Source organism: Rhizopus microsporus, assembly GCF_002708625.1.
Source record: "Rhizopus microsporus ATCC 52813 unplaced genomic scaffold scaffold_7, whole genome shotgun sequence".
Classification (NCBI taxonomy): domain Eukaryota; kingdom Fungi; phylum Mucoromycota; class Mucoromycetes; order Mucorales; family Rhizopodaceae; genus Rhizopus; species Rhizopus microsporus.
The window spans coordinates 41,576-58,106 of NW_019671922.1; the positions used below are offsets into that span (position 1 = coordinate 41,576).

The 16,531-nt window shown below is 39.0% G+C and overlaps 4 protein-coding genes across 4 annotated transcripts; 3 read left to right on the forward strand and 1 right to left on the reverse strand.

Moving 5' to 3' along the window:
* The first annotated feature begins 808 nt into the window (after positions 1 to 808).
* Positions 809 to 4,276, forward strand: RHIMIDRAFT_280598 (uncharacterized protein). Its single transcript, XM_023612926.1, has 3 exons — positions 809 to 1,379; positions 1,438 to 2,685; positions 2,739 to 4,276. Exons 1-3 carry the CDS (start codon positions 836 to 838, stop codon positions 4,256 to 4,258), a joined length of 3,312 nt encoding a protein of 1,103 aa, XP_023466557.1. The 5' UTR covers positions 809 to 835; the 3' UTR covers positions 4,259 to 4,276.
* Positions 4,277 to 4,719: 443 nt separating this feature from the next.
* RHIMIDRAFT_280606 (uncharacterized protein) lies at positions 4,720 to 8,399 on the forward strand. Its single transcript, XM_023612927.1, has 5 exons — positions 4,720 to 7,446; positions 7,499 to 7,725; positions 7,772 to 7,877; positions 7,926 to 8,103; positions 8,148 to 8,399. The coding sequence occupies exons 1-5, from the start codon at positions 4,814 to 4,816 to the stop codon at positions 8,235 to 8,237; spliced, it is 3,234 nt and encodes a 1,077-aa protein (XP_023466558.1). The 5' UTR covers positions 4,720 to 4,813; the 3' UTR covers positions 8,238 to 8,399.
* A 94-nt stretch (positions 8,400 to 8,493) lies between these two features.
* Positions 8,494 to 12,261, forward strand: RHIMIDRAFT_236886 (calcium-translocating P-type ATPase; the record flags this gene model as incomplete). The annotated part of the gene is made up of 4 exons (XM_023608654.1): positions 8,494 to 8,946; positions 8,998 to 9,228; positions 9,279 to 9,957; positions 10,016 to 12,261. 4 exons carry the CDS (start codon positions 8,494 to 8,496, stop codon positions 12,259 to 12,261), a joined length of 3,609 nt encoding a protein of 1,202 aa, XP_023466559.1.
* A 488-nt stretch (positions 12,262 to 12,749) lies between these two features.
* On the reverse strand, positions 12,750 to 14,340 carry RHIMIDRAFT_291462 (uncharacterized protein; the record flags this gene model as incomplete). The annotated part of the gene is made up of 3 exons (XM_023613811.1): positions 13,794 to 14,340; positions 13,183 to 13,265; positions 12,750 to 13,122 (listed from the first exon to the last, which is right to left on the reverse strand). Exons 1-3 carry the CDS (start codon positions 14,004 to 14,006, stop codon positions 12,750 to 12,752), a joined length of 669 nt encoding a protein of 222 aa, XP_023466560.1. The 5' UTR covers positions 14,007 to 14,340.
* Positions 14,341 to 16,531: the final 2,191 nt, after the last annotated feature.

Genomic DNA, 16,531 nt, shown 5'->3' on the forward strand with positions numbered 1-16,531 from the left:
TTTTTTATTCTCGCTTCCCCGCATAAAATTCATCTAGCAGATCCATTGTTTGTGCTGGCTGCCAAATTCAAAGAGTATTGACCTTCAGCTGCTTCATTTGCCATTTCTGGATAAGTCCTTATGAAAGAGAAACAAGAAAGAAAAAGGTTTAAACGAACGTAAGCATAATAAATATGTGTAGATGTAATGCTTTAGAGTCCTTTTGGGATCAACAGTTACAAACCATAAAAGAAAAGTAATGGGTTATAGAAAAAGAGGTTAATATTCAGACAGAGAACAATTATCTTTAGAACCAGAAACGTTTAGATATGGCTTAATTTTTAAAACTGAACCTTACATTTTAAGGGAAGACGCTGTGCAGACATTGACTTATTGTAAATCAGACGCGTATCTTTGAGACATTGTTATGTAAATCATAATGAGAGACTTTAATAATGATGTGCATACCCTCTCCCTCTTTCTGTCAAACAGTGATAACCTTGTACTCTCTTCACAAGCATAATATTGTAAAACGGAGATTATCTGAACTTGAAATAATCCAACCATCTCTCGCCTTGTTGTAAATAAAAATGCACGCAGAAAAAAAAGCCAAAGATAACTATTAAAAGGGTTTCTAAGACATAACAGCGATATCATGGATACATTTCATATAAGAAATATGAAAAACGTCAGTATAGTAATAGCAACTGTTATGTTTTTTTCAAACAGCAATTTGGAATATGTAATGAAACGTGATAAACAAGTCACAAAGGACGATAGGCATATAAAATGCTTGCATTAAGTAAATAGGAATACTTATCTCTTTTTTCTCTTTACTTTCAGACTGTTCCTTAATATGTCACATATCATTAGAGCTAGAAGAAATCAAAGCAAAGTTGAACACCTTGGAGAAGATGATGACTCTAACGCCTCACAGACGATGAGCATGACTGATCATGTGTGCACTGATTCTTCCGATCGTTATGATTCTGATTATTCCAATCAGTACGATACTGAGTACACCTATAGCTCAGACGATCAGTCTGACAATGGCCCACAAACAGAAGTACAAGAACCAGCACATTCCTACGTTGTGCCAATATTCCCTGATATGGATATGGAAGAAGTTCCTTGTTCAGGATTTGAGATCAATTTCGACGATCTTGATCGCTTAAATGACCTATTTCAAATGTGGCGTGATGAGAATGAGGGTATCTCTATACGTGAAGAGGATTATGAAGACTACTTTGAAGATTGTATGCAGCATACTATTGATGAAAATGGTGATATCTGTTTTCCAGTTATGGTTATTGATCCTGAGACAGACACGCTCATGGCAGAGAAAGAATATGCTGAGAAGCAGAAGGCTGCTAAAGAAACACCTACTCAGTGGCGAAGAGGTAAAAAAAAATTCTGATATGAGTTGCAGCCATAAGCTGAGCAATACACTCTTTACAGGTTCATTCTCTCAAAAGAAATACTCTTCTGCTCCTGTTAATCAAAAGTGGGGTCATAGTGGCTATGAGGAGCTTCTTTCTGAGAAAGATGACAGTAGATGGCCTAAGGGTAACCAAATGCACAAATTTCATTCCAGTGCCAAGTCTTCGTATGGTAGCAACTGGAGTCGCAGCCGCGATCATGGTCGACCTTATGACAGCAATGACAGTCGTAGTAAGACCTTTTCAAGATCACCTAGATCTTCCCTTTCAACTTCTTCTGGCGGTTACCAATCCGCTTGGGCTACTGTTACACCTGATAAGCTGTTAGACTATAGCCACAGTAACTTTATTTCCCCCACTGCTCCAAAAGACACTGTTCCTGCTGAGTCTGCCGTCCAGCCTTCTTGTTTTTCTGCCAGTGTTTCTGTTCCTGCCAATGCTAATGCTGGTCCTACCTATGTTGCTCCTACCAATGCTGCTCCTGCCATCATTGTTCCTAAACAGCCTGCCCCAGTCACCGCTCTCACGTCCCCCAAGGATGACTCTCTTGAATGGGACATTGATGCCACTGTTGACTGGGCAACAGACTTATTTGAACAAGAGGCGGCCCCAAAGGCAATCAAGATCAGGGACAGTGATGATGTCTTTGTCATAAAAGACTTGCAAGACGGAACTCATCCCCTGGAAACACTGGACGAAGGCGAGCAGAATACCAAGTACGCCATCTCGGCGGGCATTGTTGACGAAGACGAAGCTGCCGTAAAACAAGACTACGAAGAGCTGTCCCAAGAAGCCAAGGGATCAAGTGCTTGGCGAGGCTTTGCCTCCAGCTGCCAATCTACCGCCCAGCCAAACTTGGACACTCAGCTTCCGGAGACGAGGCGCAGCTCACAGTCCTCGTTCAAGTGGTCAAGCGATAATGCCTCTCGCCGTGGCTCAGAAAAGTCTATCCTGGCCAGGCAGAGCAACCAGGGCTCAAAACCCCCAAGGCCTAGCACCACTCAGCCTGAAAACGCAAGACGTGACTCCCAGTCTTCGTTCAAGTGGTCCAGTGGCAATGTCTCTCGTCGGGATTCTTCTGGTTCCGTCCAGACAAGACAAAGCCACACGCCATCAAGATCACCGCCAAGACCGGCCCCCTCCAGCAGTGCATGGAACGCGTTTGCTTTGCAAGAATCAATGGCAAGCGGCATTTTAGCGCACGTAAGCCCAAAGCGCCCACCATCCAGCCAAGGAAAGCAAGGCTATAACAGGACCACATCAAGGTGTAAGTGTTAGCTTTAAAAATTATAAAATTTATTCACCCGTTTTCTGATTTAGCTTCAAACCAAAGCTGGGGAAGCCGAACGCCTGTGACTGATCGAAGAAGGGCTACAGATACCGTCTCCCCTCATATCACCAACACCACTACCAATGACAAGCAAGAGCAGCCAAGCTGGAATAATCATGGCAATACCTGGGAGTCTAAAAAGGATCAAACTTCTATTGCAAGCAATCCTACGTGGAACAACTGTTCAGAACTAAAGCAAGGCACTCCATCTGACGAAAAGCAATATGAATGTGCATCAAATGGCTCTTCAGATTCATGGCCCATGACTAAAGAACGAAGACACGATCATGGTGCTTGGGAAGAAGATTATGGCGCAAGCGACACTTGGAAGCAAGAATCAGTCAATACTAGCGCTTGGCAACTAGGAGAACCAAGTCATGTTCATGATAGACAACAACAAGAAGTAAACAATGACACTAGGCAACAAACACAACACATAAACAATAAAAACATATGGCAGCAAGCACAAGAAACAAGCAATTATACCCTGCGACAAGAGACTAACAATAATGATACAAATAACGCTTGGTCCAATTCCTATACGGATGATCATTGGAGCAAACCCCAACAAGCCTCAAGGAACGAAAGCAGCAAAAATTATGTCCGCGAAACGCAAGCTACTATCGAAGAAGCATGGTCTGAAGATAAAACGGAAGCAAGTCATGAAAACGTTGGCTCTTCATGGACACGAGATAGCGAAGGTGGTTGGAAAGGAAGCCAAAGCCCGATACATCAGGATTCTTGGAGACGCCGCTCAGGTTCACGACGCAACTCTCATTGGAGGTCAAGAAGTTCAAGGGAACAAATATCAAACTATAATGATATTTATAATAACGATCCTACACAAGACACATGGGTCAAACAATCAAACGAAAGCTTCCATAAACCAAGGCATGACACCAGCTGGACTGACTATGCTAAACCAAGCCTGCCCACAGTCGAGCCAGCAACAAGGGAAGAAAGCAATTGGATAGAACAACAAGCAACGATTAGCCAAGAAAAGAAACCATTGACACTTACGCGTGGATATCTGAACAGAAAGATAGCAGAAGAGAAGAGCACAGAAAGAATCGAAGAAAGATCGCCCTCTGTTCACCACGATGATTCGGACGTTGAAGTGATATTAGACGATGAGAACCATTCAGATTGGATTGAAAACAACACCATCCTTGGTATTCAGCCACCTGAAACAGCAAGACCCCAAACATCAACCAGAAAAGAAAACACGAATCCTTATGGATATGGCCAATATATGCCAATGTTATACCCATCTCCCGGGCCAAATGGTATCGATATGATGTACATGCCAGTGATGCACTATGGACCCAATGGTCAACCGATGTATGCCATGCCATACCCTTATTACCCACCGACCAATATACCAGAGGATAACAGAGAAGGCGGTTCAAGTAATGCCTATCAAGCTAATGGCATGATGTACTATGGTATGTATCCGCCCATGTACTGTTATCCCCAAGCTAGAGAAGAAGGATGGGGACCTTCTAAATAAAAAAAAAAAAAAAAAAAAAAGTGTTTGAATGCAGACTAAAGATAAGAGAGAGAAAAAAAGGGGGAGATGGACGAGTAAGATCATGTGGCCATAACAGTAGAGAGCACATGATACTGTCATGTGATCCTTTTTCTTTATATTTTTAAATAGAGCAAAAAAAAATACTTCTTCTTTTTAAGCAATTGATCTATACATCCTCTACCAGAGATCTACTGTTGCTGTTTCTGTTGTGTGTGTGTGTATGTGTGTGTGTATAGTGTGTATATAAAATAGAAAGAAAGCGTATATAGATTAGACAACAGATAAATATGTCAGATACAAGTTCAGTTGATCTTAAACCCAACAGTCGTTCGTCGTCAGTCATGAGTGTAGAAGATGACATTTATACAGAAACAAAGAAACGAAGAGTGAATAATTCCTACTCGAGTTACTCTGCAGACTCCAGTCCATGTGTCTCTTCTGTAAGACAATGTGTTGTTTATATATAATACAATTAATTTGTTTGAATAGACGTCCAGTGTTGTCGACTTACCTTCTTTTGCCCGATCGCAACCTATGGTGATCGATCTCACTCAACCAGAAACACCCACTCAGTCAATGCAAGAGTTGACCATTACGGATAAGAAGCCGTCTCGACAAGCATTGTTTATGGAACAAATGCGTCGACGTCAAGAAATGAAAGATAGGCAAAAGCTAGAATTGTCACAAAAAAAGCTCGAGGAACACAAGGCCAAGGAAGAGCTGAGTCGACAACTTAAACAGCAACATGAACAGTTTATGTTTTCACAAAAAAAAGTCCTGCAGGAGTCACTTGTGCTACTGAAACAATCAAATGAAGTGCAAAGAAAAAAGGAGCAGAAAAAAATAAAGGCTATGCAAGATATGCTCAAGCAGACTAGCCCAGAAAAAGTACAAGTCAAAAAGAAGGCATCAGAAGAGAAAACAATGAAAAGTCAAGAGAAAGAACTGCAAGAAGAAGAAGAACTAGCAAAGGAATATTTGGAAAAAAGACGTCAAGAAGAGGAAGAAAAGAAAAGGTTGTTTACACAGCAGTATGAAGAACGACTGGAGCTAGAGAAAAATAAACAGCAAGAAGAAATCCAAAGGTTGGAAGAAATACGAAAACAAGAAGCACAGTATAGACTGGAAGAAGCACAAAAACGAGAAAGATTGAGGCTGGAAGAAGAAGCGCGAAGACAAGAGGAACTAAAGAAAGAACAAGAACGATTGAGATTAGAAGAAGAGAGAATGATGAGAGAAAAGGCAAGACAAGAGGAAGAAGAGCTAAAGCAAAGTAAGATAGAGTCGAAATATTTTGCACTTCAGCAAAAGTTGAATGAACAGAAAAGTCTTGAACAAGAGAAGCTCAGAAGAGAAGGAGAAGAGCGACTAAGAAAAGAGCAAGAAGAACGATTGAAGAGAGAAGAAGAAGAGCGACTGAGAAAAGAACAAGAAGACGAAGTGATTGTTGATGAAGAGATGACGAATCGTAATGTCTGTATTGGCATGATCAAGACAGAAATTGTAACACTGCGACCACTCAACTTGACCAAAGATGATTTCTTTGAACTAGTTCAAGTGATACCTGAAGGTAGAAGGCATAATGATAATTATTCATTTGCTGTCACATCCCGCACGGCGCCTATTCAATCACTGGGGTGGATACCATTTAGCGATACCAAGGTATTAGGACCATTGGTTGATTATCAAATGGTCTGGTGGGATGCGATCATTCCAAGAAACAAAGTGACCTCGATGAGGACGCCTCTGTATATCATCATCTACTGTCGACCACATCATGTCAAGGTAATAGCACAATACTTCCAAGAACGACGAATGTATCTATCGGAGCCACCGTTTTATAATCCACAGTGCAGATACTCTAATCCTCATGTGAGATTAAATCAACCTGAGCAACAAACGATACGCAGTACAGAATACTACTATGGTGGCAGGCCAACTATGGGAATAAACGACCAACAGACACAAAGAGATATACAGCAATTACTAGAGAGTATACCTAGTGTTGTGCCTATGAAAACCAAAAGGCGAAAAAAGAAGCCAGTGATTATTCTTGATTCTGATGAGGACGATTATAAGCAAGGCTCAATAGAAGAAGGGCAAGATCAAGAAGAAGAAGAAGGAGACGGTGAAGATGACGGATATATAGAAGGATTGACTATTCAGTTAATGGAGCATCAAGTCCAAGGAGTAAACTGGATGATCGACAGAGAAAGTAATGAAAAGAGCCAAGGAGGCATACTAGCAGATGACATGGGATTAGGCAAAACGATTCAAACGATTGGGTTGATTGCCTCAACAAGAGTTCCAGATGAAAAGAGGATTACGTTGATCATCACTCCCCTTGCACTTATTCAACAATGGGCGGATGAGATCAGATCAAAGACAGAGAAGGGAGCGTTTAAGGTCTTGGTTCATCATGGGCCTAGCCGAACAAGGGATGTGAATACCTTTTATGACTATGACATTGTGATTACAACATATCAGGTTGTATCTGGAGACATGCCGACGAATCCTAAAGATGAAGAAGTCAAAATTACGAGCGAGTATGGGCCATTGTTCCAAATGAAATGGTATCGTGTTGTATTGGATGAAGCACAGCAAATAAAGAATAAGAGTACAAGGTCAAGTGTGTCATGCTCAACATTGATATCCAAAAAGAGATGGTGTCTGACTGGTACACCCATTCAGAATAATGTAGACGAACTATATAGTTTATTTAGATTTTTAAAGATTCAGCCTTTAAACAACTATTCAATGTTCAGAAAGACGATATCGATACCTATACAAAATGGGCAATCTAGTCTGGCGATGAATCGATTAAAGGCAGTATTGATGGCCACTATGCTACGAAGAACCAAAGATATCCTCAAGGAAAAGCCTCGGTTGGAATTACCTAAAAGAGAAAAGAAGGACATTTTACTTGAATTTTCAGATAGTGAACGAAGACTGTATAACCTGTTGAAGCAAAAGACTCAGAATAGTGTAAGAGAGTTGTTGAGTCATGGACAATCAGCCTACTTGAATATGCTTTGTTTACTGTTGAGACTAAGACAGGCATGTGATCATCCAAATTTGATACTTAAATCAATGAATGACAAGGACATGATGGATATTCTAAACGAACAAGACATAGCTAATAGTAGCAGCTGTGAGTTGTGTGGAAAGTAATGAATGTGATACATTTTTTGCTTGTATAGAATACTAAGAATTTACAAGTAGTTCCATGGAACCTTCCTGTTCTTATTACTGCTTACCTTGTCAATCACAGATAAATGATATCGGAATATTTAAGACGAGTACCAAGATTGATAAAATGCTTGATATTTTAAACAAAACAAGAGAGACGAATCCAAATGAAAAGACAATTATCTTTTCACAATTCACTTCTATGCTTGATTTGTTAGACGAACCGCTGACGAGACATGGGTTTAAATACTGCAGATGTAAGTTTATAAAGTAAAGAAAAGGATGTTTATGATTTTTCCATAGATGATGGTTCCATGTCTTCTCAGGAACGTGAGAGAAGTTTATTAGCATTAAAGTATGATCCAAAATGTACTGTCATGCTGATATCATTAAAGTGTGGGTCACTAGGGTAAATATATAATGAAGTGACGATAGCAATAGCTGACCATTTGTTTAGGTTGAATTTAACAGCAGCAAATCGTGTCATCTTGATGGATATTTGGTGGAATCCAGCATTAGAAGAACAAGCGATCGATAGGGTCCACAGAATTGGACAAAGATTACCCGTTTATGTAACAAGATTGATGATTGACAACACTGTAGAAGAAAAGATTATTCAACTACAAGAAAAGAAGGTAAGATGATGACGTGGCATACAATATATTTACACTATCTGTAGGCTCTCTTATCCAAGGGTGCTCTGGGTGATGGTATTGTCAAGAATAACAAACTGTCTGTGAGTGAAATGCGCTCGTTATTTGAAATGTAAACGTCGATCCCATTAGGAAAGATGTCATTTACCTTATATGGTATGGATCGCAGTAACCCTAAACAAAAAAAGGATTTCCTTCCTATTTTGTTAATTCTTCCCTCTCAGTAAATAAACTTTAGAACTTTCAGTGTAGAATTGAAAGAAATTGTATGATCGGTCATTTAATTTTTACTTTCCTAGAATTCCTTAATTTATAATATAAATACATTAAATTCACTCATTTTCATTTTTCTTCAAAATAAATGCTATCAATATGTCATCTAAACAAGAAGAAGAAGCATCAGCATTAAATAAAGAGACTATTTCAGTAGATATGAGGGATAATCTGACAACACCTCACTCTAATCCATCAAACCCATTTGCGTTTACACCAGATCAATTATCTGCACTACAGGATCCAAAGAATATATCACTACTTCACGCTTATGGTGGCTTAAATGGTGTATCTAAAGGATTACATGCTAATACTCAAAGAGGTCTATCTACTCAATCTAATATTGACTCAAATATCACTCTGAATGAAATCATTTCGGATCAATCACTTGTAAAACAACCCAACTTTAACAATGAAACAAATGAACCACTAAGAGACGATGGAAAACCCTTTTATCAACGAAGAGCCATCTTTGGTGAAAATGTATTACCTGCTGTCAAAGGAAAATCATTACTTCAACTCATGTGGATGGCATTTAATGACAAAACACTTGTAATATATATATACAAATATTATCAAGATTCTATATTCATATCATATTAGATTCTATTAGCTGTGGCTGCTATTGTCTCTTTGGCTGTAGGGCTATATGAAGATATTGGTCAACCAGAGTATGATGCTCAAGGAAATAAGATACCAGGTGTTAAATGGGTTGAAGGTGTGGCTATCATTGTAGCTATTGTGATTGTTGTCACGGTAGGAAGTGTCAATGACTTTCAAAAAGAAAAACAATTTCGAAAATTGAATGCTAAAAAGGAAGATCGAACAGTCAAGGTAATCTATAATGCATATATTCCTTTTTGTATATTTAAACTCTATAATAGGCAACACGTGATGGTAAAACTGTCTTTATTTCCATTTATGATATACAAGTCGGGGACGTCCTTCATCTAGAACCAGGTGATATTGTTGCAGCTGACGGCATATTTATTGAAGGACATAACGTTCGATGTGATGAATCGGCTGCAACCGGCGAATCAGATGCTGTTCGTAAACAAACTTTTGAATCCTGCTATCGTCTTTATGCTGAAGAGAATGTGCCCCCATCCAATCTGTTGACAGTACCACAGCAAAACACAAGATCTTCTGTGAGCAGCTCAAGCTCTGTTGTCGAAAAGATTCAGATTGATCACCACAAGAACTTACCAGATCCTTTCATCATCTCAGGTTCAAAGGTATTAGAAGGTGTCTGCACTTATCTCGTCACTGGTGTTGGTGTTCATTCTTACTTTGGTCGTACTATGATGGCCCTTCGTTCAGATAATGAAAGTACTCCTCTTCAAGAAAAGCTTAACGGACTAGCAGCCATGATTGCTAAACTTGGTTCAGCCGCAGGTATTCTCATGCTCATCGTCTTGCTCATTCGTTATTTTGCTGGTTGGAGATACGGTATTCCTCACTCAGCTACTACCATTGTCTCAAACATTATGGATATTTTTATTGTCGTTGTCACTATTGTTGTTGTCGCTGTTCCAGAAGGCCTGCCTCTCGCTGTTACTTTAGGTAAGAACAAACAATGTATATATTGCTCTAGGCTCACTTTTATTGTGACTGCTGTTAGCTCTTGCTTATGCTACACAACGTATGCTCAAGGATAACAACCTTGTTCGTGTCCTGGCTGCATGTGAAACCATGGGTAATGCAACTACAGTATGCTCTGATAAGACAGGAACACTGACTCAAAACAAAATGACCGTCGTCGCTGGTACTCTGGGATCCTCATTTAGATTCTTGCAAAGCCCACCTGCTGACCGTGTTGACCTGTATGATATCAACACGCTTGCACAAAAATTGCCTACCCCTGTCATCCAACTAGTGAATGAAGCAATCTCTATCAACTCCACAGCATTTGAAAGCACAGATGAGCAAGGAAATCCTTCCTTTGTCGGTAATAAGACAGAAACTGCTCTGCTTCAATTTGCCAAGAACCTTGGATCGGACAACTTTCAAGACGTTCGTCAACGATGGCCTGTCATTCAACTGTTTCCTTTTAGCTCAGAACGTAAGTCCATGGCTACTGTTGTTCGCATGACACTTCCTTCAGGCAAGGCCATCTATCGTGCTTACGTTAAGGGTGCATCCGAAATCCTGGCTGAACATTGCTCACATATCCTGACCTTGAACGCCGCCAAGTATACTGATGCTGATGACATCAAGACACGTGTCTTATCATCCGAAGATAGAAAACGTATAGACAGAATCATCCAAAGTTACGCCACACGTAGTCTTCGTACTATTGGTATTGCTTTCCGTGATTTCGAGCACTGGCCTCCTTACAAGGGTCATGAAAAGGTCGTAGGTGAAGAGACTGAAGTACCTTATGAGGACTTGATTGACAACAAGGGACTAACTCTGGTTGGTGTCGTTGGTATTGAAGATCCTCTTCGCCCCGGTGTCAAAGAAGCTGTCAAAGCTTGTCAAAAGGCTGGTGTCTTTATTCGTATGGTCACGGGTGATAATGTCGTAACGGCCAAGAGTATTGCCAAGCAATGTGGTATCTATACCCCAGGTGGTATCGTAATGGAAGGTCCTGTCTTCCGTAACCTGCCTACACATCAAATGGACGCTATTCTTCCTCGTCTACAAGTTTTGGCTCGCTCCAGTCCTGAAGATAAGCAAATACTCGTGAGAAGACTTCGTGAGCTTGGTGACATTGTTGCTGTCACAGGTGATGGTACCAATGATGGTCCTGCCCTTAAACTTGCTGACGTTGGCTTTTCTATGGGTATCACTGGTACAGAAGTGGCCAAGGAAGCATCCAGTATCATTCTGATGGATGATAATTTTGCCAGTATTGTCAAAGCTATCATGTGGGGTCGCTGTGTTAATGATTCCGTCAAGAAATTCTTGGAGTTCCAAATCACTGTCAACATTACTGCCGTCATACTTACTTTTATCTCTGCTGTTGCCAGTTCAAAGCAAAAGTCTGTATTGACTGCTGTTCAACTGTTATGGGTTAATTTGATTATGGATACCTTTGCTGCCCTTGCCTTGGCTACTGACCCACCTACCGAAGAGCTCTTAGACCGTCCTCCTGAAGCTCGTACATCGCCTTTGATCACATTCAAGATGTGGAAGATGATCATCGGCCAAAGTATATTTCAGATCATTGTGACTGTCGTCTTATTGTACAGTGACATTCTACACTACGAGGCAGATGACCCTATTTTGCAGACAATCGTCTTCAACACCTTTGTCTTTTGCCAAATCTTTAACGAAATCAACTGTCGTCGTATTGACTCTCACCTCAATATTTTCCACAACATTCTTTCTAACAAGTTTTTCCTCTTTATCTTCTTCCTTTGTGTCGGCTTACAGAGTATCATTGTTAACTTTGGTGGAGCTGCCTTCCAAGTAGTTCGCATCGATGGTGTCTCTTGGGCAATCTCTGTCTGCGTTGGGCTTATTTCAATTCCCATTGGTGTTGTCATTCGCCTGATACCTGATGAACTCTTTAGTTTTGTCTTCTTCTTTAACCCTAAAGCTCGTCAACGATACCTTGGAAAGAACGAACATTTGGCGTCACCCACAGTTTATGTAGCTGGAAATGAGCGCATTACATGGAGCAATGCATTCAGTAACGTCCAGTCAGGTTTAGAAAGCTTCAAGCATGATGCTGCGCCCAAATACTCTGAAAAACGGGTTAGTGAAGGTATTGCTGCTTCAATCGTACTTCCTAGTATGGTAGCTACTGCTCCCTCCACAGGCTGGGTACCTTCCAATGATCAAGCTAATGTTGAAAGCTTTGAAGAAGATAATCAACATACCGTTCTTTCCTCTATCTCTATTGAACAACGATCTCAATAATTAATGTTTAATATCCTACTGTAGCTATCCTCATATACGATCGTATTCTTATTCTTATTTAAATCATGTATTATTTCTTCTTTTAATAAGCACAATTCTTTGTAAATAAACTTTATTATGTACCCTCTTTGATGCCAGATCTACCCAAATGCACGGAGTGTCATACACTTTCAGGGTACCATAATAACCGAAAAAATAGTGAACTTGTTTTGAGTTTCCAAAAATTATGATGCTACACAAGGTGCATTTTGCCTTCAATCAGCAACCTTCAAGGTACAATCTAAGGAATGAGTGTCGATAAAGAGAATATCGAGGCGATACTTCTGGTATATATGTATAAAAAAAAGACAAAAAAAAAAACAAAAAAAAAAACAGTTTCAGTTAGCAAACAAAGTTTACCAGCGAGGGGCCATCCTCTGCTCATTATTACTGCCTTTATGCATTTTGGCATGATATCTATAAGCTTATTGATTGTATGCCTTGGGAATTTAATCCCACATATTTCTCATAATCTCCTTCAAGCCCTTCATGGCCCTTAGGTCCATTTCATCGAGCTTTATCTTTGTCTTCACTTGGTACCAGAAATTTTCAATAGGATTTAAACCAGGGGACTGTGCGAGCCGTTTCAACTTTTCAAACCCATGCTCTTCCCTCTGCTTTCTTGCATAATTTGCAGTGCGGACAGGCGCATTATCTTCTATAAGGATTGGATTTGGCAGGCTGCTGTAAAAATTCAATAAGGCTGGTCCATACATCTGCTCTATAAAACCCACCGCCGTGCGTTTATCTTTTTTCATAAACACCAGAGGAGTCTTATTGCTGAAGATAATGCCTTCCCAAACTATCAACGAATATCCCCCACTTTTGAATGTGGGGGGCTAGGCAAGCTTCCTCATATCTTTCTCCAGACTTTCTCCATACTCTTGTTTGCCTAGAATATGCTCTTCCTCAAAAGTAGAATCATCAGTCCAAATGACCCTGTCCAATTCTCTGCAGTCCGCTTTCTGTACTTTGCAAAGTCTAGCGATTGTGTTCCAAACCTCATCTTTGTCTTTTCAATCTTGATAGGGAAGAGATTTATAATTTCTTGCAAAACAACGATTGCTACTTCTCAATATGATTCGAAGCCGTCTATGATTCCTTTGTGATTATATTAAGTTTGTGTGAGAGTTTACTTGGGTAGAGAATCTATGACTGCTATTTATACCCATTTCAATTTTTAGCAAAAACGCGTTAAGATATTAGACTGAAGCCGTTAAGAAAACAAAATTTGAAACCAGGTGATTTGTGACCTCATATTTTACAACGGGCTACACCTAAGTTAAAACGGTGCCAAATCCATTTTTATTATTTTACAACGGGACTGTGCTTATGTTACAACGGAGTTTACCAAATATTCAATTAAGAGGGGATTAATGCATAAAGGGTGGTTTAAGGGGAGTGTAAATTCAAGCTTTTCGGTTATGTGGCAGTAAACAGTTAATGGGTCGACCGATAAATTTGGCAAGGAGAAGCTCTGTAACATCTTTTACGATGCAAGTAGGGTGCTCTTGGATGTAGTCTTCAATGAATTGAGAGTGTTCCTCCGTAAGCTTAATATTATTGCTTTTCTTCTTGATTTCAGATGCTAGCTTGTATCCTGGTAATACCGTTCCTTCATTAGGTTTCCATTCTTTGTAGAAGTTACAGGCTGCAATAACAGTCTCTTTAGCAGCTTTAGGAAGCTTCATACTCGTGTTTTGCATCAAAGTAATTGAGTAACTTGGGTTGGTTTGTATTTAGTTGATGTCTACACCATATCTGGAAGTGGTATTCCACCTAAATCAAGCTCTTCCATAGCTTGTGCTAACGTTTCTATTTCTTCTTCTTCAGACGATATAGAAATATCAGAAAGATTATCCAATCGATACAATGGTTTTTGCAAAGTTCCACCCGTAGCATCTTTTGGCTGATATTCAGTATCCTCAAAGTCAACTCTTTATCGCTATCTCCCTTATGGCTAATTTTTTTGCGACAAAGTAGTTTTGTTCATCATACTGATTAAAAAGAAAAATATAATTGCGAGATTATGAAAAAAAAGAACTGAAATGTATGAAATAATTAATATTTTATTAGCCATATATTTTCAAGTAACTATCTATGTCAAAGCACGACTACTCGTCTCTATTATACGTAGTTTCAAAAAAAAAATTGCTGTATTTAAAATCGAATTGACCAATAAAACTCTTTTATTTATTCGTTATAAAAAGAGTATCGTAGCGTAGGGAGACTGTTCATTAGTATTTTATTTACTTTTGGAATAGCTGATTATGTCATAATCATATATTGCTAAAATATAAATACTTAACTATAACTGTTATAAACATAAAAAAGCTGATGTTGTTTAAAAAATTGAATATCAATATATAATAAAAATAATGACAGAAAGTGAAGAGGAAAGTTTACACAAAGATATTTTAAATAAAGAAGTAAATAAATTGATAGCAAATGAATGTCTATTTCTAAATATGAACTGGATCATAGATCAGAATTAAAAGATGTAAAATTTATAAGATTTATTAAAGATGTATTGTTGGAACAATTAGGTTATATACCAGAATTTTATTTTTTAAATGTTATATACGGATCAATTGAATATCCAGGTCCATATAGAGAAATTGAAAAAGGTTTATTAATTTTATATCATATTGTTAGTGGGTTGTCAGGAAGAAAAATGCATCAGTTTATTTCATATGCTACATATTATGAATTATATAAAAGATTTATCTTTTAAATCGGTATATCATTTAAGTATTTCTCAAACACGTTAACAGAGTGTTGAATAAAGTTTTTCATATGCTGTGCAGGAACAGCATCGCAAGCCTCGCTTATTCTTGCCTTGAGGTCCTCTGTATTACCAAATTGGCTTCTTCTTACTTTGCGTTTGACGCTTACCCAAAACTGTTCAATAGGATTAAGTTCTGGTGAGTACTTCGGGAGATAAACACACTTATAGCCTCTATCTTCAATCATCTTGTCAATCTCTCCACTCTTTTTGTCATGAATAGGCGAGTTGTCCATAACCAAATAAAATCCTTTCATTTCCGGATACTTGTCCATCTCATCCAACGTTGAGTTTATAAATCTAACGTAATGACCTGAATTGGTGCCACCTGTTGCTGGTTTTTTCGCTGCTGGACTTTTTCTTTTGCGGCTTCCTGCAGCTTTCATTCTTTTTGATTTTAAAGGAACTCTGATCTCCATGTTGACGACTCCCATAGGACATATTGCACCAAGAATCGTATGGCTTATAGCCCTTGTTGTTGGCGTAGTAATTATGGCTGGCGTACCTCGAGCAGATCTAGCTGTTGGTGGCCTCATATTAATGTCGAAAGCGCTTTCGTCAATAAAGACACAATTACTATTGAAATCCATATCTGTTTTCGACCAAGTTTTCACCCAGTCGTGTCTTTCTTTACGAGTATTGTCAGTGTTTCTTGCATGTGGATGGCGGGTAACTTTTTTTATTGTTAAATTGCAATCCTCTCTAATGTACTTTCCCACAACAGTCTCTTTCAAGGAGAAGTTTTCGAAGTTTTCTGTAAGGCCATCAATTGCATCTTTAACTCGAGCTGAAGGATACTCATCAAAATAATCAAGAAGAAAAGCTTTATGCTTCTCCTGTAGCTGACCTGTACCAATTTTGTTCTGATTTGTTTGCTTTTCGTATATATTCCAGTTAGGATCTTCCTTCGTTCTTGCTGACCACGCTTGCCCTGTACGTACTTTCACTCCCACTCTCCGAGCCGATTCAGCTGCGTTTAACAATTTTATCTTGTGAAGATATATAAATAACGTTTTTTGGTCATCAGAATATAGATTTTTTTTTTTATTATTGCTTTTCGTTTTTTTCTCTTCAAGGTTCTTCTATTGTTTCCATTTTTTCAACACAATCCGGACTGTCTAAGTCCATTTCCGGCTGTACTTGCTTATTCAAATAGCGTGTTAGGTTGGTTAGGTTCTCCAAATTATGAGGATCAACTTCCTAATCCCAGTCCATTGCTTCATTCCCGCTCTCATCAAAAACATTTCCTTGACTATCTTCAAAAATAATTTTTCCTTTTATTGAGTACATGTTATCGATCTGATATTTGCTTTTAAAGAGATAGCTTATGAAAAAGGTACGAATAAAAATAATGCAATTTGAGTTGTAAAATATGCAGTTTGACTTTTTTATTAGCGCAGTTTGAGAAATCACAAGTGCGCAATTTGACCAAATAATTATGCGCTG

What these genes read in the sequence shown, in the direction of transcription:
- RHIMIDRAFT_280606 (XM_023612927.1), top strand. Translation starts at nt 4,814, where the DNA reads ATGGTGATCGATCTCACTCAACCAGAAACACCCACTCAGTCAATGCAA. An exon ending in AGCTGTGAGTTGTGTGGAAA is followed by an intron (nt 7,447 to 7,498) that starts GTAATGAATGTG and finishes AGAATTTACAAG; the next exon opens with TAGTTCCATGGAACCTTCCT. An exon ending in TTAAAGTGTGGGTCACTAGG is followed by an intron (nt 7,878 to 7,925) that starts GTAAATATATAA and finishes CCATTTGTTTAG; the next exon opens with GTTGAATTTAACAGCAGCAA.
- RHIMIDRAFT_280598 (XM_023612926.1), top strand. Translation starts at nt 836, where the DNA reads ATGTCACATATCATTAGAGCTAGAAGAAATCAAAGCAAAGTTGAACAC. An exon ending in ACCTACTCAGTGGCGAAGAG is followed by an intron (nt 1,380 to 1,437) that starts GTAAAAAAAAAT and finishes CACTCTTTACAG; the next exon opens with GTTCATTCTCTCAAAAGAAA. An exon ending in TAACAGGACCACATCAAGGT is followed by an intron (nt 2,686 to 2,738) that starts GTAAGTGTTAGC and finishes TTTCTGATTTAG; the next exon opens with CTTCAAACCAAAGCTGGGGA.